The following is a 26,180-nucleotide window of genomic DNA, read 5'->3' on the forward strand; positions in this document are numbered from 1 at the left end:
TGCGTCGCATTTTAACATGGACACACATTAAAATAGGTCCGTCAGACGCTGAGTAGGTGTAAATAACCAGATTAACCCACGTCATGATGTAAGACAGACCCATCTGTAGATCAGTCAGGTTAACCAACCTTAAAAATGACAGACTACACGTTCACTATCATTGCAGGGCTCGTGGTGATTCTGTTGGCTTTAGTCTCGCTCTACTGGTCGAAATACAAGGTAGGGAATATTGCTTTAACCCATGCTCGTCCTATACATATGTGCCTGCATATTCCTGTGAGTGTGAGTGGAGCTTTGGACACGTCCCGGGCCAGAGATATCATCTTCATTCCCAATATGCTGGTATACATATAAACATTGGTCACAGTGTATGCATGATGGATATAATATTTCTCAGGTGTGGTTACCGTAACGTACCCCCCCCCACGTGCTGCAGCTGTACATGTGGGTCTTCCATGTCAGCAAGTAACCCCCCATCTCTCTCTCTCTCTCTCTCTCTCACACACACACACACACACACACACACACACGTCACACACACACTTCACTAAAATGTACTATAGGTGCCAACTTTCTGCTAGTCACTCGGATCAAATATGCACTATGTAGAGTTACAAGGGACACATGTATATGCCGGATACCGGTATTCATAGATGATCCCTATGCGCCATAATGCGGGTTTAACCTATTTGCACATAGCACCTGTGCACTGGTGAACGGTGGAGACTGTTATTTATCATATATAAACAGAACAACATCATGTAAGATAAGACATACATTTCACTGGGTTAGGCTGAATATCACCTGCTGGAAATGAACCCAAGACCTCCACGACCGGTAGAATGCGGGCCTTTTTATGGCGAGTATTGTCCTTGGAATTTATCATGATCGAGTTCTAATTCCCGAGTCTCTTGGTTTATTCGGTTTATTAAATGTAGCTCATGCTAAAAATGCAAACAAATAAGATGAGGTTAGACCATGTCATTTAGCTTCGCGTTACTTTCAAGATGCGTGCGGCTGTCAAAACTCGTAGCTGTGAAGGCCCACGTTATTTACTGTGCATTACTTATTTATATATATATATATATTTCAGTCTCGGCAAACAAGTGCGGTCCAAGGCTCAGAGAAGATTCTGGGACTAAAGCCAAAACATCCAAAGTAGGTTTTACGTACCTTCATGTTTGTTACCTTGTATGGGAATTATTAGACCAGGCTACTATAATATGAATAACCTGTAACGAGTGTGCTATTATTTTTCCGTGTCTCACCAGCTTTTACATCACCTCATATCTTTTTGGTGAAGAAGTATTTTACCAGCTATTCTACCAGCTATTTAGACTGATGCATATATGCGTAGCTATTTCAAAATGTTCTCGCAATATTATTATTATTTTTTTTATATAAAAAAAGATGTTTAGATTAATTTTATTATTTAATGGATGGGGGTGTATAAATTGAAAAAATAATAAAAGCGTTTTCTCACTGCGCTTTACCCACTTTGTACTTACGGTGTTCTGAAACCCACGCACGCACGCACGCACGCACGCACACACACACACGTGTACACACACACACATATATATATATATAAATAACACTACTGTGTAGTGACAACATTCTGTGAGTGTGCTGTACCGGAGATAATTTTACTTTTCAATTAAAATTCAATTAAATAAAACCATATAGTAAAGTGTAGTTTTCCGCCCCAGATAAGGAAACCTGGACGATGTCAAGGCACATAGAAGTATGCAGGAGTTTCTCGTATGGCTTCATCAGGAATTCGGCCCCATCGCCAAATTTTGGTACGGAGAACAGTTTGTGGTGAGCGTAGCCTCACCAGAGCTGCTGAAGCAGCATGGCAACTTGTTCGACAGACCTGGTAACTACAAGGATTTCTTCTTTAGGTTATTTTAAAGAATGGGATTTCTTAAACATAAAAATTACACCTGCAAGTCAATAAAACCTACAGCCCTCCAAATAACGTGTAAGTAAGGCATGTTGTTGTTGTTAAGACACGATATAAACGTAAGATCTTTATGTGACCTTAAATATAATTTTCCTGGAAATTAAATATTCAAAACATATACAATACATAAACAGCCATAAACAGCGTTTTTGTACACTTAAATTATTATGAAGGGAAAGGAGATAATAAATCATTTAACGAAGTAACTTTCATCATCGTAGATTTATTTCTGAAATCCGCTGAGGCAATTCTTGAGCCGCAGAGCGTTCAGTTCACCAACGGCGAGGAGGGGAGACGCAGAAGAAGGATTTACGACAAATGTTATAGCCACACCATCGTGATGGACTTCCTGCCAACTATACAACAGGTGATCTCTCTCTCTCTCTCTCTCTCTCTCTCTCTCTCTCTCTCATACCACACCTTGTATAGTCCAGACTGGGCTAGGTGAAATAATACAAAATACCGGTATATGTTCAAGCTCGTGATTGAATAATTGTTTTTGGTTTTATCAATGTCTCGGCTAAATCTATTTCACTTTTATTCTAATTATACTCTCTCTCAGTTTCTTTCTCTCTCTCTCTCCTTTTTTCCTTCACCCAAGACATATTCTCTGCCACTGTGACCACATTTCATGTTAGCAATCTCTGTCAATAAGGGTAATGTGCCATAGGCTGCGGTGTGTTGATTTTGACACTGTCTCAACCATGATTGTGACGGACTCCACAGAAATCACACAATTGTGTTAGTGAAGACAACGTGAGACCAGTGGATTGGGTCCCTCCCAGAGTTGACCCTGTGGAGGGCCCCTCTTGGTCTACACGGCCCCGTCGGGACTAATATAAAACGGATAAAAACATTGTCTTGCTATAAGATGATAATGCCACATCAATTTAAATTCGGTTGGTTTTGCTAATTCGAGCTGATGACATAACAGCAGCGTATTTGAGGGGGGAGGGGTCAAATATCAATTTCAAACATATGTTCCTCACCTGAACAGTTACCAAAGGCCTATTTAATCGTAACAATAAGTACTCCGAGTGCGTGATGTGGAGAATGAAATAACAAAATGACGTTTATCTAAAAGAGTTTACTTTTATGCTCTCCTTTGAGATGAGAATTGTATATGAAATTACAAGAAAATGATAATTTCCCAATTGTAGACCTTTAAAACGTATCAAATGCCTTTAATTATAAAGTCATTAATTCGACAGCTGCAATCATTTATCTGCGTCTCCAAGTCGCCAATGGCAATTTTATTTACAAGGCCTGAAGAAAGCTACGAGGCCGTCTGGAGACAGCAGCCTCTTTCAACCCCTATGTTTCTTTTCGTATTTGGGACGCTGTTTAAAGATAAATTATGTCCACTTTTCAATCCACATGTAGGCATTGCTGACGTCTACAGATAGATGCTGTGGGCTTCATATATCTGTACATTATTTGGTTCTGTCTCGTCATGATTGTGACGGGGTCCACAAATTTCATCAAAATGTGCTAGTGAAGACAGCAATGAATGATAGAGGTTTGCTCATCAATGCGCATTCGCATATCTACATGTCTTGATTTCATAAATGTGCAACTTATATTTTCCAAGTGTTTAAAAAAACACTGGACAGCTTTTCAGTTGGTGGGACTGTCGTCAGGTTAGTGTCTGTTGAATCTGTTGTTGAGTGGCGCAAATATATGCTCTTATATTAAATGGAAGAAAAACAAGGGAAATGTTAGTACATCTCAGGAGTTAAAATACAAAACACCGCTCTGTTTAGAGAATTCTGTGTTAAGGAGAGTAGAGGAGTGTAAACTCCTGGAATTTCGTATGGAAAGACAACATCGAGAAGAGCACAAATAAGAACAATTAAAAGACTGCCCTGTTAAGATCACTGTGAAACTTGACAAACAATAAGAGCCTTTTAAATAAGCTTAATTAGTATAAATGTGTTCTTGAGAGCATTTGAACGTTTGGTATTAGCACATTGTTACTAATGTTATCAACACCGTCAGTCAAATAAACAGGAAAGATATCCCGGCTGAATGGCATCACAAAAGAATGGAGAAAACAACAAAACGAACCATGTGAGACCCCACCCATTCAGACAATTTTTTCTTTTTTACATTATTGTCTTACCGTATAATGATAGAGTTTTGATTTTTAATGGAGCAAACGTATTTGAAAAAGTGTTTTATCCCTGTGTAGTATCCAAGTTCCACTTAGGCTAATTCATAAACACTTTTATTATTTTTAGTTGTTAATGTTGGTCCTTAGCTCTCAAGGGGGAATGGTTTTCGATACTTGTATATGCTTAGTGGTGTAATAAATACTTATAGACTATTATGCCATTGAAGAAAGTGGTGTTATGGCTGTGAGGGTCCATTGCAAGGTACCTGTCACCTGCCCACTTATTCTATTCTATTCTATTCAGCATTGTGAAGAGCTGATAGAGCGCTGGGCCGGCTACCCCCCAGGTCAACACATCGACTGCCTTGAGGAAGGCCAGGAGATTATCGTGAAGATAGCCGCTGAGAATGCGATTGGGGCTGATTTCTTTCAGGATGAACAACACTTGAAGGAACTAGTCAGAGCCTTGAAAACGGTAAATCATTAATGCTTACAAAGATTGCCCTTGAGAGTACTCCGTATACCATACAGCAGTAGAGTTAAAGGTTGCTCCGTCGGTTAAAATTGAATGAGACAGTTTTAGAGGTTCGTGAGATCGCAGTTGGGGTTTTTTCGTGCCAAAAAAAGCAACTTAATAATTTGCTAAAATGATAGATGTTTAACCTCTGCTTATCTTAACTGGTGTCCATATTTTTCCCAGGCGGACAAAGACCTGACGGACCGTCTTCTGGACTCACAGCGAGGCAGCAGTGTGGAGTTTGAGAACGGTACATAGTGGCACAGTGTATGGGCAGTATACTACGCCACCCAGTGAATTAGAGCTTATTACTTTAGGCTTAATACAAGAGAATATTGACTCCGTATCAAACTGGCCATCTTAATGCAGTATTTGATGTATATGCCCAATACTAAATTAGTTTTTATATACTTAACGTGGGGTGCTATAGGATTTTCCCGTGAACAGTCATACAAGACAGTAGTTTTTTCCGACTTAAGTCATCTTATGATTTCTGTCTCCTGACACTTGCCAAAGCTCCGTAACAATCTGGGAAAATTATAAAGTCCATAACCCACGCATGCGCTTAAAGAATTGTTTTTCAAATTCCGACATCCCTTTCAGCTCAATATTTGCACTTACTATCTATCGGCTTCCGCGCGATTAAAAGCTGATGGTTGACGGGCGGCGAGCTTCGTCAGGGTGTGGTAAATTTGATATTTTGCGACATAAGTTCCTGCCAATTATTTTGTTAAAGCATTAGCAAAAGATATTACTTGTCCTCAAATAAGTTTTTACAAGTGATTTAAAATTTTGCTTAACGCATGTCACTGGATTCCAATTTTTCCCTTCCAGCAAAGAAATACATCTTCTCTGCTGTGAAGACAGCTGTTGACAGAAGAAAAAGTGGAATAAGACCACCTTCTGGCGGCCAAGTTCTTGACGCCATGTTGGAAAACAACCTCCCTGTTCACGTGATCCTCAGTGACCTAGTAACAATGATCTTTGGGGGTATGATCACTCCCCTGAACAGTGAGTTTGAATTTATGATGAAGGAAATTAAAATGGTGAACAAGAAGTGTTAATGAATTTAAAGGAAAATTAATTTACATCTTTATCTATTATTATTCCCCTTCTGTTGTGCTCATTGCATTTCAAACATTTTGGTGTCTTTTACTTGTGATGCACATGTATCCTGTGGACATTTTAAGTCGTCGTTTATGTTTTTCATTATTATTATTATTATTATTATGATTATTAATTTTATCATTATTATTATTATTATTATTATTATTTGTCTCTCCCCGTAGCGTTCACGCTGGCCCTAGGCACGCTGGCGTCTCGCCCTGACATCCAGGACCGGATATACCGGGAGGTGGCAGCAGTGCTGGGTACTGACGGTCACGTGACCAGCAGTAAAATAGCTAACCTCACGTAAGCCATTTCTTTTGACTTGGATAATTGGTATCAGTATTTACTTATATGCTTCCAATGCACACATTTTACCACAAATAATTTGTTTTGCCTAAAATATATATCTTCATGTCTTTTTATTCACTGTTATTAGGATTTTATTAGGAAGTCAGATAAGATTTTGTTTGGTTGGTACAAAATGAAGATTTCAATTTTGATTTTGTCTCCCCTTTCCCCCTCCAGATACACAAGACAGGTGCTAAATGAGATATTTCGACTGGAAGTAGTCGCTTTCGGTGCAAGATCTAGTGAAGATGACATTATACTCGGTGGATACTCCATTCCAAGAAAGGTACGCGTAGTCTGTCGCATCTGAAAGCCAACGATGTTTTTCTGAAAACTTCATTTACAGTACATATCTCAGCTAAAACCAAGTTAGCAGTAAAAACCCTTTTCAAAAATTCACCCCATTATTGTATTTTCCAAACATTCTCGTTTCTTCTGATTTCAAGAACTCCCGAAGTGTTAGTTAATGTATTATACTGGTCCTATGATTGTTTTATAGACGCCCATTATTGCTGCCATAAACGTGGCGTGCCATGATTCCAGAATATGGAAGAACCCTTACCAGTAAGTATGCACATATCTACACCGGCGGCTTCAGGATTAAATTGCCAGGGGACGCAAAGATTTTTTTCGCGAGGCAAAATAGAAAATAACCATAACAAATGAGGGCAATATGACTATAAATTATGACTGTAATGCCTGTATTTAGGACACAAAGATGGACAATGTGTTTGGTTTTGTCTGTGTTTGCTTATTTAGACGTTTTTAATCTCTTATTTATTTATTTTTGGAGGGGGGGGGGGTTGATGGAAAAGCGGCATCTGAACCTAAGGCAGAGGGGCACGTGGCGACGATATCTTTGATGAATTGCTCTCTGGTCCCCTTTTTTCCACATAAGTATACGGAGATTTTACATTAAAACGTTTGTCTTAACTTTGTTGAGCAAGCTAGGCCTTGAGCATAGAGGCATCTTCCAATAACAGCGGGCATCGCCCCGGGAGTACCAGAGTGAATAAGGGGAACAACGGCTATTATTCATTTATTTTATGTTCATATTCCAGATTTGACCCTGAGAGATTTAGCAGCGAAGCAGAAAAGACCAGACCAAAGTTTGTGTTTGAGCCGTATGGTATTGGGAAACGCAAGTGCCCGGGATATCGGCTGGCCAACGCTGAGCTTGTCACCATACTGGCTAACATAATGCGTGTTTTTAAGGTAAAAGGCCTAACTGTTCTCCGTGCGTTCGAATTCCTTTTCGAGCTGGAAAAGTGGAATTTCAAGTTTTTGTAGAAATGTATTTACTTAGAAGGTTTGGTAGGAACAGAAAGAAGAGGGGCCATGACAAACAATGAAAATACCGCTAATATAACGACAAAGCTGTCAAATAGACAGACATAATTATGAAAACTGACATAAGCAGTGAGACTGAAACAGAGTAAAAAAATTGATCATGAAAGAACGGTGACGGCCACGACAAAATTTGATCATGAAAGAACGGTGACGGCCACGACAAACGCTGAAGATGGGCATACACATATTTCAAGAATAATAGTGCCCATATCTTAAGGGGTTTTTAATATCATGCGTAAATATCTGATGGGAAATTGTCTGCTGAAAATACCAATCAAACTATCCTTCTGTGAACGTTAACCTTTACATCGATATTTTTCTTAAAACTAATAAAACTAACGCTTAATTCCCCGTAAATTAATGTATGCTTTTTCTTTATTTTTGCGTAGCTCCACCTAGTGGAGGGTCAGGAAGTCAAGGTCAACTATGGGGTAACTGGGCAACCGGACGGAGATATCTGGATCACGGTGACGAAGAGAAACTCCGACTGTCAACGGTGACGGTGCTTTTCAAAGAGCGGAACCCAGCTTGTCTATTGCAGTTGAAGGGACTTCAATGTCAACGACTTATTGCATTTGGTATAGACGGACATAATTTTTACTTTATCTATGATTTTGTTCATCCTGAGGACCTCCTTACCCTTTAATGAGTGGATTTCGTTGTTTACTGCCATCACTTTCAAATCTGCATACACAAAGCGGAGTGATCTGAATTTGAAAGTGGGGGTGTTTGTTCCCGTTGTCAGGCGGGAAATTTAAAAAAACTGTATTAACATGAATAGTAGCATCTGCTATTCATTAAAAAACTGACATACATAAATAAAATCAGTATCATATGTCTGCAAAAGTCGGATAACTAACGCCGCTAGCCGACAATTTCCTCACTCCTGTTTATTGCTGATGACTAAATTAACAGGTTGTAGTAACAATTCGGCTGAGAGTTGATAACTTCTCACCAATTATTTGACATAGCTGAAAAATGGGGTTTTCTGTATTCCGGTAACCAGGTTTTGCTTAATAATAATTACAGTTATTTAACTATTGTATATATATAATATAAAATACACATAAAAGAGGAATTGTTTTACCAACTCAGATTTAAGAAAAATGAAACAGATAAATAACAATAGAATAAACTAGTACGAAACAATACCGGCAGAAATAAGACGAATGGTTAAGAATAGCTGTTAAAATTATTGGATTTACTATTAAAAAGAGGTGAGCGGTCGGATAAAAACTTTTTAAAAATCGTTTGCTTTTTCTATAAGTTAAAAGTCTATACTTGCTTGGGAGAAAGTTTTAAAAAGTTTAATGGCAGCGTGAGTGGTATCTTTCATAATCTTATCGGTTCTGGAAGCCACCTTTCAGTGTAAAATCTTCTAAGAGTTTGGTTTTGGGAGTGACGTTGTACAGGGTAATATTTCTTTAAGTTTCAAATTTTGTTCAAGTTAAAATCTGATGCAAAATCTGGGGTCAGAGATTAGGATATACAGGGGCGGGTCCAGAATTATTTGAAGGGAGGTCCGCGGATTCGAAGCAGACTCCCCCCCCCCCTTTGGCGTGGGGTTCCGGGCCCCTCCAAAGGGTACCGAAACGTTTTGGTATTTTAGAGGACGAACGGTGCCTTTGGTACGGTTTAGGACTATGATTCAGCTAGTCCAAATTCTAATTTCAAGAGGGACCATTGGTGTGAATTTTTCAGAAATCTAAGGGGGGGTCAGGACCCCTGACACCCCCCTCAATCCGCCAGTGGATATACCTTAAGGCATTTTTCTTATTTGATTTTTTTCTTTTTTAAGTTATATTATGTGGACTTAAATTTGCTTACATTATACTTCGTGGTTTGTCATTCCACCTACATATAATGTTGAACAAATTCAAAGTCCTCGTCACGGACATGGTACACATGTACATGTAGAACAGCATGTTACCTGACATTGAAGTAGCACCTTTCTAAACATCCTTGCAAATTTAACAGAAGCGTCATGAATAAGCGTCCTTAAAGGGATAACAACTGTTCGTAAGATATCCATATTTCACAATAAATACATTGTAAAAACTCATAGAAATATAATAAATTATATTTTACCACCAAAACGGCGGTTAACACAATTATTCCGGAATTTGTGCTTGTCAATCCATCACGTGACCTCCATAGATGGCTACACTCCGTAATAATCTCTTAAGAGAATATTACAAAAAAAAAAAAAAAAAAACTTTTTAGAAAAAAAAAAAAAAAAACAGGGACCAACTTTGAATGTGGGAATGGATTCGTTTACCATTGCTAAGTATGGGGAAATTGTCCTTTACCCCCAAAAATGTTTTGGTCAAAATAAACAGTTAGGCCTACATGAAAATCCCTTTAACCAAGCACACACATTGACTTCGACTTTCTTCCTTTTTAGGGTCCCTTCTGTAAATTAAGATCGTCTAAGTGAGGCCTGTTTACTTGTACGTTAGAGCAGCCCAAATGGTACAAATATCAAAGCTCGTCTCCCAGAGGAGGGGTGTTAAAGATGACCTTTTCAATTTTCTATGAAATCTCTGTGTAAGAGCCTTTAAATATGTAACAAGTTTATTGGAGTCTGCAGAGGTAGATTGGGAAACGGTGTTAAAGGAAAAAAAGATTATCAAAAACTGGATCCAAAATTTTACTTTCTACCGAGAGACAATAAATCCTCAGTTAAATGCTTGACAAGATGTTATTTTTTGCCATTATGATGCCAGCAAGCCCGTTCCGCGTTTGAGATGCTTAAAACTTTATCAAATCTAACAATTTTGAATCGACGCTTGACTGCGGAAATCAGGTGACCTTGTACATTATTATGTAATCCAGGTGAGAGGTGTTCAGATAGGACCGAGGTCAGTAGAAAATGGAGAAGACAGAGGTTCATGGAACGTTGCTGCAATTTCCACATGTAAACCAAAATTGAGCACAGAAAATGACAGTAAGCTGCTGTATAAGTATTGTATAGATGACATAAGATAACGTTGCCTATTTTGTGTTGATGACGTTCACCAAAATGGTGCATTTCGCACTTTAGTCCTTCTGAACACGGAGAAAATGTACTAATGTCAAATGCACTCCATTTCAGAAGTCCACAAAGGTTAAGTAACTTATTTTATATTATTTTAGAGAGGAAACGCGATCGCCAGTGGTGAAGTGAAGGGCTTATTCCAGCTGACCAAAGGTCTGAACGAGTCCTCAACAAATAAGACGACTGGGCAGGTATCTACATTTCCCTTATGGGTTATGTTTATTGGCGAGGACATCAACTTGTTTCTCAAAGTATGAAAAATGTGTTGTTTATTTAAATAAACGTTCAACAAACAAATGCACATATAGCAATGTTGAAATGTTTTATCACTACACTCCTGAACACGACAGAACCAGGTCGGGTGGGTTGGCGGAAAGAAACTAGACAAAGTCCAGCTATTTTCCATCGATATGCCTTACAAATAACAGTAAATGTATCCTCGTCTTCTGTGTTTGTTGCCCTCGCCCCCCTCCCCCAGAAAACCCTGGATTGGCCAGTAAAAACGTGCCCAGATCTATTTTAGATCCTGTAGATTTAATGCAAATTGGGCCATCGCAAAATGTTTTTATTTACTAACTTGTGCATTCGCGAATATCTCCTTAATCCGAGCGCCTGGTATTTTCATCTAGCATCATACATATGAATATGAAGGAGTAAGTTGACGTTAAATAGAGTGTTTAGGAAAATGAATGACACCGTTGTAAAGTGCGCGATTGCAGAGAATGTAATGCTTCATAAACATGTTCATATTATTCTAATGTTCAATAGTGTTTTTTTTAATGTACTGACATGCGTAGTGAAATGAGGTGCTGTAATGATATCCATACTGTTTTATCAAAACATTCCTTGAATGTAATTTTCTTCGTTTAATTTCAGTGACTCCTACCTACTGTTTACCGGTTGATTGGCTGCATCCGCCATCGAAGACATCAGTGCCCACTCCCATGCCAAGATTGTCTGATTCTCTTTTCGAAGTTTGTCTTTTAGTTTATGTGCAGGGTTGACATTTAATGAGATATGCCATGGTTTTGCCTTGGTTGCAATATTCGGTATAGAATACGTATTAACTTACTTGTTGGACACAGCCAGCATTTTACATAAGAAACTTATGATCAGAAAAAAGATAGAAATGGACTAAACAGACACCTTGCCTATACTAAGCGTCAACCCTGCATGTCGCTGGCTATATATTATACATATGCCTGTAAGTTGTAGTACAGTACTCTATCCGCCCATGGCAGTTTATTTAAACATTTGTGTTGGGAGAAGGTACCCATCAGTTATCGAATAAAAATATGCTTTTTTTTTTTTTTTAGTAATAACAAAAATAATGTCAATGAAATGATGTTTTGCTTAAGTGATGGATGCAATCAAAACTGCTAGCTGTGCGATGTTTCGGTAGAGTACTGTGCTAGCACCATTTGTTTTTCAAATATTTGAGGGCAGTTATTTTCTGAGGACAAATCTTCAGTTACACACTTAGCTGTGCATTTGTTTTTTTAATATTATTGATTTTGATGTAAAGTAAAACTCTGGGAAGAAAATATTTAAACTCCAATACAGAAATTGTTTAAACATGAAGTATTTGGGAGATAATCAGATAAGTATATTGGCTGTTCAGTTTAATAAAAGAGCATGTTGTTAATCTGCAATAACTGTAAAACACTACTTTACATTATTATTACGCTTCAGAAATTACAGCGGTATGAAAATGACAAAATGTGTCCACGTGACTGCAGTATTCCCCACGTATTAGAACATTTTTTTTTAATTGTGGATATGCTTAGAATAAGATAACTGGTTCCCGGTGCTTTGATATTGTGTCTCATCAGATGTTTCCCAAAATAATTGTGCATTCGATATTGCAGTAATGGTATGTACATTACCCACGTGATAAGTAAAATTGGTCCTCCATATGGGCCAACAAAATTTGCATGAGCTCATTTGTGTAGTGAACAAAACTGTTTGCCAAAACAGAAATGTAAGTGTTCTCCTAGAAAAATATCTTTGTCAATTTGCTTTATAATATTGATGTGAGACTGGCATTTATCATAACATTGACATTTTTAATTTAGAAAAATTCTCATACAATTCAAATTAATCATTTCAGTCGTCGCAAAATTCTCTTTTTTGGAGGGGAGGGGGGGGGGGGGTAATGAGTTTTCCGAAATAATTCGATGAAGTAACATCAACCTATGTTAAATCTTGCTTAGAAAAATATAAAACAATTAGATAAGAAAGTTTCAGGTGAGTATGAGGGAATTATAGTAACATTTATTTTTATATCTGATACATACTGTTGTTCAGCGGTTCTTATACATGTGGTTTGGTCAGTTATTTTTAGAATGTACCTAATAATCACAAAAGTCTCTTTCTTTGAAGCAATTACTATCTTAAATTGTGCAAAATTGACTCTCTATCAAAATATACAAACGATAACTACTTTGTGATTTGGCGTTTTTTGAGTGAAAAGTTTTACCAAAATTTTGCAGGCCAGTGTTCTGTTTAAACTTGGTCTTGTATCAGTACCTAGTGCCTTTAAAATTTTTTTGTTGGTAATTAGGAGTGATTGAGGAAAAAGGTCTGATAAGATGCCAGTCTCTCACGTCCTATTGGGCTAATTCACTGGATGTTTCTTGATCACTGAACACCGGGGATCAGATTTGAGGTTATTAGCATATAAAGTTATCTAAAGTAACTGATTTTTGTGTAATATTTTATGTGTAGTTTGTATATTATTCTTAAAGATTTCTTTGACTGGGATTAGTTTGTTAACCGACTTGTCTGTATGCCGTTCCTGATCGTGATTCGAATGCTGTTCAAATTTAAGTTGTGACTCAGAATTGATCCATCAAGTGCCTATTTTAAGATTTAATGAAAAGAAAACGATATGATCTTATTCTTAGCTGTCAGTTACATTTATCGATGAGCGAACAAACACAGAGCTTATGAAAATGAATTACTTTTGGCTATTGTTTAGATTTATGCGTGCGAATCAGCAAGAAGGCAGAGAACAAGGTGTATGTGAGTGCGGGGGGAACGCAAACTTGAGATTTTATGCATTTTGAAATTTTGATATTGCTAACAACACTAAATTTGGACAAAGATCTTTCTCGATTAATTTTACAATCAATTATAAGACAAATGCACGAAGGTCAGCTTTGAACGAAAGTTGCAAACTGTGATACAGTTTATGTCCCAAATTGTCTATCAGTTCTGGTCAGATACAACTATATCTTCTTTCTAGATGATGCTATGTCCACCATAGTACCCCAGCTTTTAAAATGTCGTTTGAGCAGTGATTTTCAAAATGTAAAGAATCTCCGACACGTTTTAGTTAGGACTTAAATATATTTATTATATATTATTATTTCGGAATTCGATGTTGTTATAGAAACTGCTTTGACTGTAAAAAAAAATATAACTTTGTTTTTATTAACTCTGTGTATTCTCTTGCATTCGTTAGGACAATAATAAACGTATATATGTTGTACTTTAAAAATCTGCAAAAAAAAAAAAAATGCTTCAGTTTTCATTGTTTTCTTCAGCTCGACGCGAACCCCTAGTATGCCAGTTTCGAGTCTGTCGTCCCTGGTCAAATACGTGCCGTCTTACCTACTGAGCTATCAACTCAACTTACTTTTCGTTATTCGTGTGCTCCACTTGTAATCGCCCAAATTGATTATTTGGAATTATTTTGCAAAAGGTAATTTGCTGGGACTCAGGAGCGCCAGGTTTCGAACTTGGGACTTGCTGACTCAGAGACAAGCGCGTTACCTATTCCTCTAACTGTTCCCACCCACCCTCCCCGGTGAGAATTTCCTCTTATAGTAACCAAAGAGAAAACTCTAAATAGGCCCAATTTGAAAATCATTCACCGATTTCAAAGTTCCCGAGTCAGGAAACGAGCCTCAACCAGTGAGGTACCACTGAGACAATGAAAATGCTACAATGTTTTACATCTTAAAAATTCTTTATTCAGAACAAAGCAAATTTCCATTATGTACACATCCATTCATTTTAAAGCATCTATGTGCAATTGTTCATTTTGGAAAAATATTTAAAGGTTAGACAAAGTTACTGATACTCCTACGGCACCAGAAATCACCCGAAAGTGTAACAATTTCAAACTTTCTATTTATTTGATTTGACGAATAAAATTATCAACTAAACTGTAGTATTTGAATTATGTTTGATCTTATTTCAAGCAAAACATATCACAAAAATGCATTTTACAGTCTTTTTAATAAAAAAGCGTCGGAATTATATCCTTCACATCAATAATGCCACCACAAGAAAAAGAAACAGAAAAGAATCTGGACTCGCATAATCAACTCCCCAAAACCCTCCACATTGCCCAGAATTTCAGAATTTGGCTTAAGTGAAATGTCCCCGATCTGGTGGTGTTTCTTCTGTCTTTATAACTATTAAGTATTATGGAAAAATTCAGTAACTTTAGTGCTACAATGGAGTGTGATGGTTATTAATGGGAAGGATAAAGGCGCTCGCTCTTACTTCAATGTCAAAAATTATGTTACATAAAAACAATTATGTAGAAAAGTATGTGGAACTTGAACATGTTATCAAATCTGGATAATTGTCGAGGGACAAATCAATAAATATGTTATACTAGCTACATTCATTGCTAATGCCAAAAAATCTCGTACCAGATGTTTTGTAACTTTCCAAGCATAACTTGTTATCACATATGAGCAAATAAACGTCATTTCTGCATCAACTGGTCGACAGAATGGAAGTTGATGATCAGAGAAGTTTCAAAGAATAGCAGATTTTGGAAAATGTAGCAACTTTCAACCAAATGAATGTCCTCTTCAACTTTACGCAGAATCCAGATTTGTTCAACATTGTCACTATTGCCAGTTTTACCAGTGTTTTCGTTCAAAAAGTTTCACAATGTACACTCTACAAACCTTTACTTTAGAAAATGGATGTTACTGATCTAAATGTTCAACATTACCTTAATCATTCAGTTTACAATTCTGATGAACAAATTAAAATGAGTTCTAAAAAACGAGTTTTTATTTTCATTTAATTCATTTAAAAACAGATATATTTATACTTGTCAAAGCGGCTTTACAAGTTAAGGAATCAATTGCTGACGAAAACTGAAATTCGTCAACTCTACATTCACGACCTTCTAAACAAAACAATTGATCGGTGTGTTAAAACGACAATGGACAAGAACAAAACAATTTTTTGTAATTTCTTAACCGAGCATTTAAAATAAAACAAACGTTGAAGGCACACACTGAGCGTCAGATCCTTATGTAGCAAACATTTAATTTCCTTGAAAATGTCAACACTCTTTATCACCAAGGTACAAGAATTACAATCCGTGCACCACTTTTACGGTTCTGAGGGTTCCCTCGTAATGAAGTTAGACATTGGAGAATTTCACTCGTGACGACAAATTCGTGAAATGCAAGACTCAAAAGCTGATTTATATTTATTTTTAACTACAGTGAGACTTAGTGGAGAGCGTTATTACAGACCTTGACTTTGCCTTATAAACTTAAAGCGTACTTTTTCCCAAAATAGATAAGGGTGTTTTCGTGAAAAAGCAAATATTGCTGAATTATCTAGGTTTTATTTTGGATAAAGATCTAACGCTCATTGTCTGCCTTCAGTTAAATAAATTTGTGATTTCAAAGAGAATGGAATTATTTCACATGATGGGCTCAGACAGGCGGTTTAACGTGAAATTACAAATTGACTTCAGTCAATTAATTCATTCAATGTTATTTTGCCGATTTTTAATTAATTGTAACTGGATAAGGGAACTATGAAAGCATGCTAACAAGATCAATAACTAAAGGCTACTCTATACATATATACATATATTTCATATACATATATTTCTCCTGACATCATGAAAAACAATGATCAAAATGTGAAAAAATGCCCGAACAAACTTTCCGAGTATAGTTTAACTACAACTCGACTCAAATGTTTTAACGTAGTAAAAGGTTAAAACTTTAAGTTATGAACTTAAATTAATACTTGTATACGAATATCATGTTTTAAGGACACAGGCAGGGCTAAACAAAAACTCCCAAATAAGTGCCTTTACGTACATACATGTAGTTTGGGTAACAGACAGCAGGATAACCCACAGTTCCTTGGCATGTACATAAATTATATTTTACTGATGACGTCATTACTACAAATTGGGGGCAGAAATTGTAAAATCACTTTCTCAAATATCTGCTATAACTTATCTCAAGCGTTTTAACGTATTGAAAGGAAACAACTTCATAAAATTTAATGATTATACCTATAATGCGTTCTTCTATTTGAAAATGGAAATATAATACTCAACCACCAGCCGGTCACTCAATATGAACACGCTTATGACGATGGTTTCAAACTGGCCATTCCAAAGCATTTCCCCATTCTTGACTACATTCCACGCGTGAAACATTTACTGATACTGTTATTTCTTATCTCAAAATTAATAACATGAGGTGCAACTGTATTTGTCATTTCCATGGGATGTGAAGAGCTGGTGAAAATGTGGAGGAATCAAAATGGGGAAATCTTGGGACACTACCAAACCCAGTTTTTTAAAAGCATTTAGACATGAATAATAAATCACAAGAAAGTTATCATCGAATGCCTAACATTAATATCTTAGAACGTTGTACTAAATTGTTTAAAACTGATATATTCGTATACTTAGTATCCAAAGCTATCTGGACCGCCTTGCATCCACTCCCTGGTCACTCAAAACTGATGAAAAGTGACATCTCTTTCAAGAGTGCGAGTTCAATAAGATATTTGGGGGAGAAGGCAGGATGTATTGACCGCATTTTGATTCAATACTTAAAGCTATCTGACAGGTGAACTTTCATTTTCAATTTATTGTAATAAAAAATTGTAGGACGCATTTGTGTAAGATATATTTCAAAACACACCATAGATAAAATAAATCCTATACCCTAACACCCCCTTAATGAAACGCCATTCTGAAGGTCACTGGCTATGGTCAAATGAACAGTTTTTAGTAGTGTGTATGGCCGCTTTCACAACCAAGTTGATCTGCGGACTAACTAACCGCGGATCAAATATGGCGCGCACTTGACAAAGGATTCCCGCCTCCCACACGCGCCGTCCAAGCAGGGGCAGGGCAATAAAATCTCGTCACGCTTTAAAGTGGGGCGACTCATATTTGATCAGTGTACTAGTTAGTCCGGGGATCAACTGGTTCTCAATGCACCCTGTGTTTGACCATCTTTAGCGTACTATAGAGTCCTCGTGGGGGGTGGGGGTGGGGTGGGGTGGGGTGGGGGTTGCGGAGGAGGAAAATTATCGTCTCTGCCACAATCGGCAGATTAGCATATCTTTTAATTAAAATATATAATTTCAGGGTCATGAAATGACCAATGAATTATATCTGTATGTAAAATATTTCAGCCTTCTTCACAATAAACTTTCTTGTATGCACTGCGTTTGCTCTAATGCGTTCATTCATTATTTATTTATTAACTTGACGTGAAATTATACAAATCACCCGGCCTCATGGTCCTACAAGTCACCATAAGTTGTATAATTATCAAAACCTGTTAAATCTCACAACTTAAAGCAGATGTCTTATCTTTTTGCCGTTTGTACTATGACGAATTGCATTAAATTGTTTTATACTTTCTATTCCAAAGGATTAATTGTCAAATTATTATCATTTCAGTTTCCACCATTTATTCAAATTTGAACCAGGTCTGCCAGTGATATTGACTACGTCCTCTTTTAACGATGTTTTGTTCAAATTCCATTCTGAATGATATCAATTTGTAATACCAATACGTAACATAGAAACTACATAGTGCGTGACAGCTTTTATTATTATTTTTTACTTTCTTACGCCCCTGTGTTTAAAACGACAGCAGCTAGAATAGCCTACACCGTGAGTGTGAAGATGAAAAAGAACTTCTTTCAATAATTTAAAACCATGTATTGTATAACTGACTCATGAAGCATACTAATTTTGGTCTCTTTGATTTTTAAATTAATTAAAAAATATACTCATTTATATTTTATCACAGATGTGATTGAAAAAAATTGTAAAATGCATGATGAACTTGTGAGAGCTGCTTAAAATAGAAGAGGTTAAAACCAAGCGTTCGGTTACCTTTTCTACACCTGAATTACGTTGGATTAGGAAAGGGAGAAGAAATTGTAAATTTCGAAGTTTTATGGCCTATCAATCAAATTACATGTACTACTTTAGCAGACTTGATTGACGGTTATATAAACAAACGTCAATCACCAACATTCCACCTGGGAAGTTTTACCTTCCTTGATTGATAGGTGTCAATCAAATCTATTAAAAGCGGTTTGATTGACAATTATTTAAACAAACGCCAATCATCACACTGATAATTAAGTATAGGCGTAGGACAGTGAATACATCTAAAGAAAACACGCTATCTCTAGGAGTATTGGTATAAGTGGGAGAAAGACAAACTTTTTTTCTTTTTCTAAATTTAAACATGTTCATTCGCCTTCAGTTTAGTTTGCAACTCAGCTGTTGAGATTGTGTGATGGGAAGATGTACCGTACTCGTTCCATGTTATTTTGAAAGGTCATTACATGTAATACTTCCATGCACGAGTTATAACAGTTTTATTATACCTCATCTAAAGCCTTCCATTCATGCAGGCAGTTTTGCATGTACAAGTTTTCAACACGTATTATATATATATATAACATGATTTTAGTCACTACATAAATATATAATTATTATTCCACATACAACACTCTTTCATCTAATAAGAGAAATGAAATTTGATTTTCCACATATTCCACATACAACACTTTTTCATCTAATAAGAGAAATGAAATTTAATTGGCCGATGGTATTTTATTCTCGGGATAAGATATTTCAACAGTTTACCTCAAGGCTCGGCCTATGTTATATGACAAGTATTTACTAAGCACATATTCTGTCTTGAAATATCGTTTCTACAAACTTGCTCATTTGTTCAACCTGGATATTTCTAAAATACTAGATTAAAAATTCCATGCAAAGGAATATATATCACGATATTCATCCATGTACGTGTCTACATACAATGACCAGTAACTTATTACCATTACAAACAATATGCACTTCTTTTCTTACTATATACGACCAAGGCGGACACATTTTGAAGTCTGTTCTGTCACAACATGATTGTGACATCTACCGCAGAATTGATAGAAATGTGCTAGATGTGACAAGCCGCTGGTCGCTGTAAATTGTCGGACATAATAAACGGATTTTAACTACTTTAATCGTTACTGAAGAATATCGTTAAGGGGGTTTTAATGCAAGCCTCTTCGCATTTTTCCTCATCTATCTTCTGAACAGATACATCCCCGTATCGCTACATCTCCTGTAAAACTACCGTTAAACTCTTACTCCCCCACACCGATACTCCCTTGCACCGTAACACCCCCCATGCAATTTACATATTACCGGCGTCGTTATTCACCTTCATCGATATTAGATTTAAAATGTGCTTATGTCATGTAAATTCATAAATTGTCCAACGGGGCTAAATTTGAGGATATCACTTTTTTCAAATGGCAAAGATGCATTTGTTATTGATGTGGTACGTTGTTTTCATGTTCGCCTACTTCTTGGATTGGACACAACCCCCCTTAAATAAATTTGGGGAAAAATGACTGATCATAGAATTTGGTTGCTATGCTCACTAAAACAAAATTATACGAGTTTCCGGATTTCATACTACCCCGGTGGTCCACCATTCCTGACATAACCCGTTCTTTAAGATTTCGGATGTTACATTACAATCATCAACTTTTACTGGTTTGGGTTATCAGAAATAGTTTACAAAATGTACAAGGGATTCCTAGCGCTACAATTGCAAACGTGCGCGTGCCTTCAGCTTAAAAGACGAAACCCGAAATGACAAGTTTGGCGTTATTGTACACTTGTATAAACAGACTAAGCATGATCAACTCTTTAAAATCTTCAGTTCTTAAACTTGTTAAAAACGACGACCAACAAATTAACGAATTATAAATTAAACAAAATCATCAAAAACATGCAACCTAAAAATAAAAAGCAAGGCACAACAGAGGAGGATGCAAGAAAGGTGGGGCATCGCTAAAGAGGTGGAGGCACTGGAGAGAGCTAGAGAGGCGCTTGGTGGACAGTACTTGCAAGGGCGCTGTAATCTAGATGAGTGCTGGGTTGCTGCAAGGAGTTATAACATTTTTACTATTATGTATATTATCAAATGATTTAATATCAAAATAAGTAGTAATCAAGAACACTACCTTGGAAAACTCTGCTATATATGATAAAAAAAAAAAAACCTTCCTCTTGGCAACCCGATAATCTAATTTGCATAAAGAGAAAATTTATTTTTCCTTGTTTTGGATTCTTTATAATTTTTTCGTTATTCTTCTGACACACTGATAAATATTTTATCAATATAAGCAGATTATTGATTATATAAACAAAAATAATTTTCACATTCCAGGCGTGTATGATGTAATCCCTTTCAATCCAAGTCATCAAAACTGGTTAAAAATGTAACGATATATATGAAAAGTAAGTCCTGTATAAATCTTCCATGCGAGAGTTGATTTTTTTCAACTGAGGGAGAGATCGACAAGAGAGAGGCGTCAAATCAACCTCAAAAATATTTGACAAGAGTGGGATTACCGAAAGCAGACTATATTGCGAAGTTTTAGAAAAAAAAAAAAAAAAAAAAAAAAAAAAAAAAAAAAAAAAAAAAAAAAAACAGCCAACGTGCTTCAACTCCAACGTGCTGAAATTTTTTAGATGTCATGAGACCTTTTTGTTTCATCTGTCTCTCCCTAAAATGCAGCTGACCGCGTTAACTTTCAGCTCCCAGGAAGTCGAGAATCCGGCGAGAAGTGGCAACACAGTGACCGGGACAGGGGCCGGTTACCACCCCCCCCTCTCCTCCTCCTCCTCCCTCACATTCTCCAACCATGTGAGTCCTTCGCCGGGAAACGTGTGGTGGACTAACATTGAATACCAGCCCTGGGCTTGAAGCACTATTTCTGCCCAGCAACCCAAGACCCTAGAACACTGCAGTTTTGGTGAGTGCGCCACTCGTAGTGGGCAGTGGTCAACAAGTTGAGGTGGGGTGGGGAGGGGGGGGGGCAGTATAAGGGGCTTTCAGGTAAACTAACCATTAGTGATGTCATAAGTTGACCACAGTACAGAGGTCACTGTCAGTGGGTTATATTTGCATTAATTGTAGATCTTTTTTGTATTTTTATACATGTATTATATTAATAGCACTATGTTTATATATATGCCACAGGCAAGATGGAAATCCAGGCAGGTTATAAATCCACCTTGGCGAGATTGAAATCTCAGGTCACAGACATTAATACAATAATCACATCCAAATATAGGCATTTTAGGGTTAGTACAGTCTGTGGTTAAGAACATCTTGTAGTAACTTTCTTGCATATAGGGGGATACAAAACAATTTAATTTTTTTTTTGCCTTGGCAAATTTAAAATCTGCCTGGATTTCAGTCTTGCCTGTGACATAATATTATTAATGCCTCTTTGCAGTTAGACATAAGATTTCTGTCATTATTTTTCTGTTTAAAAATCCATTGCTAAGATCTGTGCAGATAGGATGTACCAGGTAAAAACCAGGGTGTGGAGAGGAATAGGAGTTTTTTCTGAACCATTTGTCATGTTTTGAAATCCAACATTTTCAGTCATAAGTCGGTAGAACTGTCTGCTTATTAGAATGCATAAACTTTTTTGAAAAAATATGAAAAAGGATTTTCGAGATGTCCCATTAAATTAATAGCAGTCAAAGCTATATTAGTGTCCAGGTAGCCACAGCTTAGTAGATCTTATGGTTTAGAGAATTTGACCTGCTTACTTTTTGATTTTTTTATTAAAGGAAATAATTTTCTTGCTCAACCCTATACATGTATTTGTTGAAAAGAAAAAAAAACTTAAATTTCTTTCTACTTAAAAGTGACTTTATTATTTAATATTTGTATATCAATAATTGATATATCAACTTTAAATCTTGTTAATGTAGAAGTCATTTAGGTTTTTAAAAATGACATATTGATAAACTTGATAAAAAGAAAGGTAGATGGCAGCATTGATGTTTGTGACAAAACTGTGTGTTAAGACTCCACTGTTGACACTTCTCAAAGATGGCTTATTTTAAATAAACTCTCATAGATTTTGTAAAAGTTCCTGACATATCAAATTTATAAAATCCTTTAAAACTATTAGTAAAGCATCTAAAGGTGGAATGCAGGCATTTGAAATTTTTTCCAAAGTCATATTTTCTTTGCCTACATGAAGAGCTACTAATATTTTTCATGTCTGATATGGACTTCAAAACAGGTTAACAGTGGAGTCTAATTTACCTGAAAAAAAAAAAAAAAAAAAAAAAAAATCATGCCTACATTGAACATTGTGGCATCAACAATTGCTGTTGTATTATGGGAAAACATTTAACATTACAAGACATCAACAATTGCAGAACCTTGTATTATGGAAATACATTGAACATTGTGACATCAACAATTGCAGAACTTTGTATTATGGAAATACGTAGAACATTGTGACATCAACAATTGCTGTTGTATTATGGGAGAACATTGTGACATCAACAATTGCTGTTGTATTATGGGAAGACATTGAACATTAAGGCATCAACAACTGCTGTTGTATCATCGAAATACATTGAAAATTATAAGACATCAACAACTGCTGTTGTATTATGGGAGGACATTGAACATAATTGTGACATCAACAATTACTGTTGTATCATAGGAATACAGAATCATGACATCAATAATTGCAGTTTTATTATGGGAATACATAACATTGTGACATCAACAATTGCTGTTGTATTTTGGGAGAACATTGTGACATCAACAATTGGTGTTGTATTATGGGAATACATAACATTGTGACATCAACAATTGCTGTTGTATTTTGGGAGAACATTGTGACATCAACAATTGGTGTTGTATTATGGGAAGACATTGAACATTGTGACATCAACAATTGCAGTTGTATTATGGGGACACAATGAACATTGTGACATCAACAATTGCTGTTGTACTATGGAAAGACATTGAACATTGTGACATCAACAATTGCAGTTGTATTATGGGAGGACATTGAACATTGTGACATCAACAATTCACCAGTTATAGGAAGACAGTGAACATAGTGACATCAGCAATTGCTGCTGTATTATGGGAAGACATTGAACATTGTGACATCAACAATTGCAGTTGTATTATGGGAAGACAATGTGAACATTGTGACATTAACAATTGCTGTTGTATTATGGGAGGACATTGAACATTGTAATAATAATAATAATAATAGTAATATGTATTTATTTGCAACTTAAAAAGTTGGATTTTACAATAAAAACAAATAGTCGTGAGATGCACAATCTTAAAATGTGTTAAAATGATTCGATACAGATTAAAAATTCATAAAAAACTCAGTTCTTAAAATTTGATAAAGCCCATGGGATAAAAGTTTTTGGCGATCGTACAGTCCTCAATTTTGGCACAGTGTACTTTTAAACCCGGCGCAAAGTGTAGGAACTTTCATTTAACTCTGGTAGCAAATGATGGATTTTGTGTCCTTCAGAGTATATGTTATGCAATAATGTTTTAGATAGTTCATCTCTTCTACAAGCAAGAGTGATAAGTTTACATGTTTCAAGTGCCCCATCATAGGACAGCTCTGGGAATATAATCTTACATGCTGTCATCTGGACGGATTCAATTTAATCAATTTGTTGTTGTATAAGACCTGGGTGCCACACCTGACATGCATATTCTAATGTAGGTCTGATTACTGATGTATAAAAGCTTACAAGTTCATTGGTTGGAATACCCGTTCTTTTCAGAAGCTTAAGATTGTGTAGCCTTTTACTTGCTTTTTATGTACAGACACAGACACACATATTGCCATCACCTGCATCTGTCGTCGTCATCGCCGTCACCGATGCCGATGCCGTCACCGGCGCCGTGCACTTTCAGCGTAAACATGATAAGTGGAACACAGTTTTACTTTTTGGTTTTATATTTACAGAGCTGATGAATATTCTTAAAATGCAGGTCAAGTTCGAAAATCAGCATGATCGGGCCATTATAGTAGAAGGAAAACCGTTAAGCCTGTTGTCATGAAACTCACAGGAGTAATCAATCTTACTAAAACGCAGGTCAAGTTCGAAAATCAGCATGATCGGGCCACTATTTTAGTAGTTATGCTTTTTTTCATCTTTCAGCATATATGCAACACTGTAAGCACAATATAAGAAAAACAGATAGGCCAATTGTCATTAAACTCACAGGAGTGGTCAATCTTACTAAAACAAAGGTTGAGTTCGAAAATCAGCATAATCAGGACATTATTTTAGAAGTTATGCTGTTTTTTCACATTTCCTAAGATTCAATTCTTAGGCATGTTAATAGCCTTATTATTTAACTAATAAGATACATAAAAGTGTTTGTTTGACATTTCCTGCATCTTTACAACATTGTTTGTTGATTATGTAAAAATGATGGTAAACTTGTTATCGTGTATTGTGTAATAAAGTGTCAAAAATGGAATCAAACTCATATCATTGCATTTTGTCAGATTCAATCATCCACTATGTTCAGAATCTCAGAATGGAGGAAATTGGACATTTAACACTGTTTTATTGATGATTTCCCCATCTCATCAATTTTCTTAGTTGATCATATAAAAATTGCAGTAAACTGTTTATTTTGTTTTATGTTAAAAAAGTGTTAAAAATGGAAATAAATCCATGTCAGAACAGTGCTGTCTTGTTTACATTTTGGCATTTTCAAGGTGTGACTTTGAAGTTCCATTGGCCTGAAGACATTTGCTGGTCACGTTTTCTGAATGTCCATGTTACTTATATTGTATTATTAAAAATTGATGGTCATTATGCTGTTTAACATTATGTAATATGCATCAAAATTTGAAGAAACCCCTATTTTGGGCACTGCTCCCATGATGACCATTTAAGGAAAACCATGTCACTTACTGTTTTCAAAATTACAGGAAAGAAACATGGGACTAAAATACAGCATCAATAGGCAATGCAGTGTGTTTGGTAAATTTTTCTGGCAATTAAACAGTTTTTTGTGAAAATTTAATTTTTCACATATTGGCATTTTCAAGTTGTGACTTAGAACCTCCACGGGCTTGAAGACCCATGCTAGTCACATTTTCTGAAAATCCATGATACGTTTATTTTATTATTAAAAATTGATGGTCATTATGCTGTTAAGTTATGTAATGTTGCATCAAAATAGAAGAAAACAATTTTTGGTGCTGCTGCCATGATGACCATTATGGGAAAACCATGTTACTTATGACTGTGAAACTTTCAAAAAAGAAACACAGGACTAAAATGCGGCCTGAGCTTCAAAAGCAGTCTAATTGGCTTCTTTTTCTGGAAGCTATACATTTTAGTGAAATACTCATTATTATCGTTTTGGCATATTCATTGTGGGACTCAGAGCTCCCATGGACATGAAGCTGAATGGTAATCAAGTTTTCTACATTTCCATGCTATTTATAATCAATTATCAAAAATTGGTGATAATTATTCCGTTATTTTTTATGTAATGTTGCATCAAAATTTACAAAAATCTTTTTGCACTGCTACTACAAACATTATGAAAAGAAAACTGTGTTACTTATAATTATT

At 36.2% G+C, this 26,180-nt stretch overlaps 1 protein-coding gene and 1 long non-coding RNA gene across 2 annotated transcripts; both read left to right on the plus strand.

Annotated features, from left to right (window-relative positions):
• Positions 1-85: 85 nt before the first annotated feature.
• On the plus strand, positions 86-8,494 carry LOC106151460 (cytochrome P450 20A1). Its single transcript, XM_087014163.1, has 12 exons — positions 86-219; positions 1,094-1,158; positions 1,710-1,879; positions 2,188-2,333; positions 4,384-4,554; positions 4,780-4,846; positions 5,431-5,607; positions 5,886-6,009; positions 6,232-6,340; positions 6,554-6,618; positions 7,116-7,269; positions 7,794-8,494. The coding sequence occupies exons 3-12, from the start codon at positions 1,747-1,749 to the stop codon at positions 7,902-7,904; spliced, it is 1,257 nt and encodes a 418-aa protein (XP_086870289.1). The 5' UTR covers positions 86-219; positions 1,094-1,158; positions 1,710-1,746; the 3' UTR covers positions 7,905-8,494.
• A 1,703-nt stretch (positions 8,495-10,197) lies between these two features.
• Positions 10,198-13,934, plus strand: LOC106151468 (uncharacterized). Its single transcript, XR_001237225.3, has 3 exons — positions 10,198-10,351; positions 10,540-10,632; positions 11,318-13,934. It is a non-coding gene; the product is annotated as an uncharacterized LOC106151468 (long non-coding RNA).
• The last annotated feature ends 12,246 nt before the right edge of the window (positions 13,935-26,180 follow it).

This window comes from Lingula anatina, chromosome 5 (assembly GCF_051362555.1).
Source record: "Lingula anatina isolate TDL-2025a chromosome 5, LinAna3.0, whole genome shotgun sequence".
Taxonomy (NCBI): Eukaryota; Metazoa; Brachiopoda; class Lingulata; order Lingulida; family Lingulidae; genus Lingula; species Lingula anatina.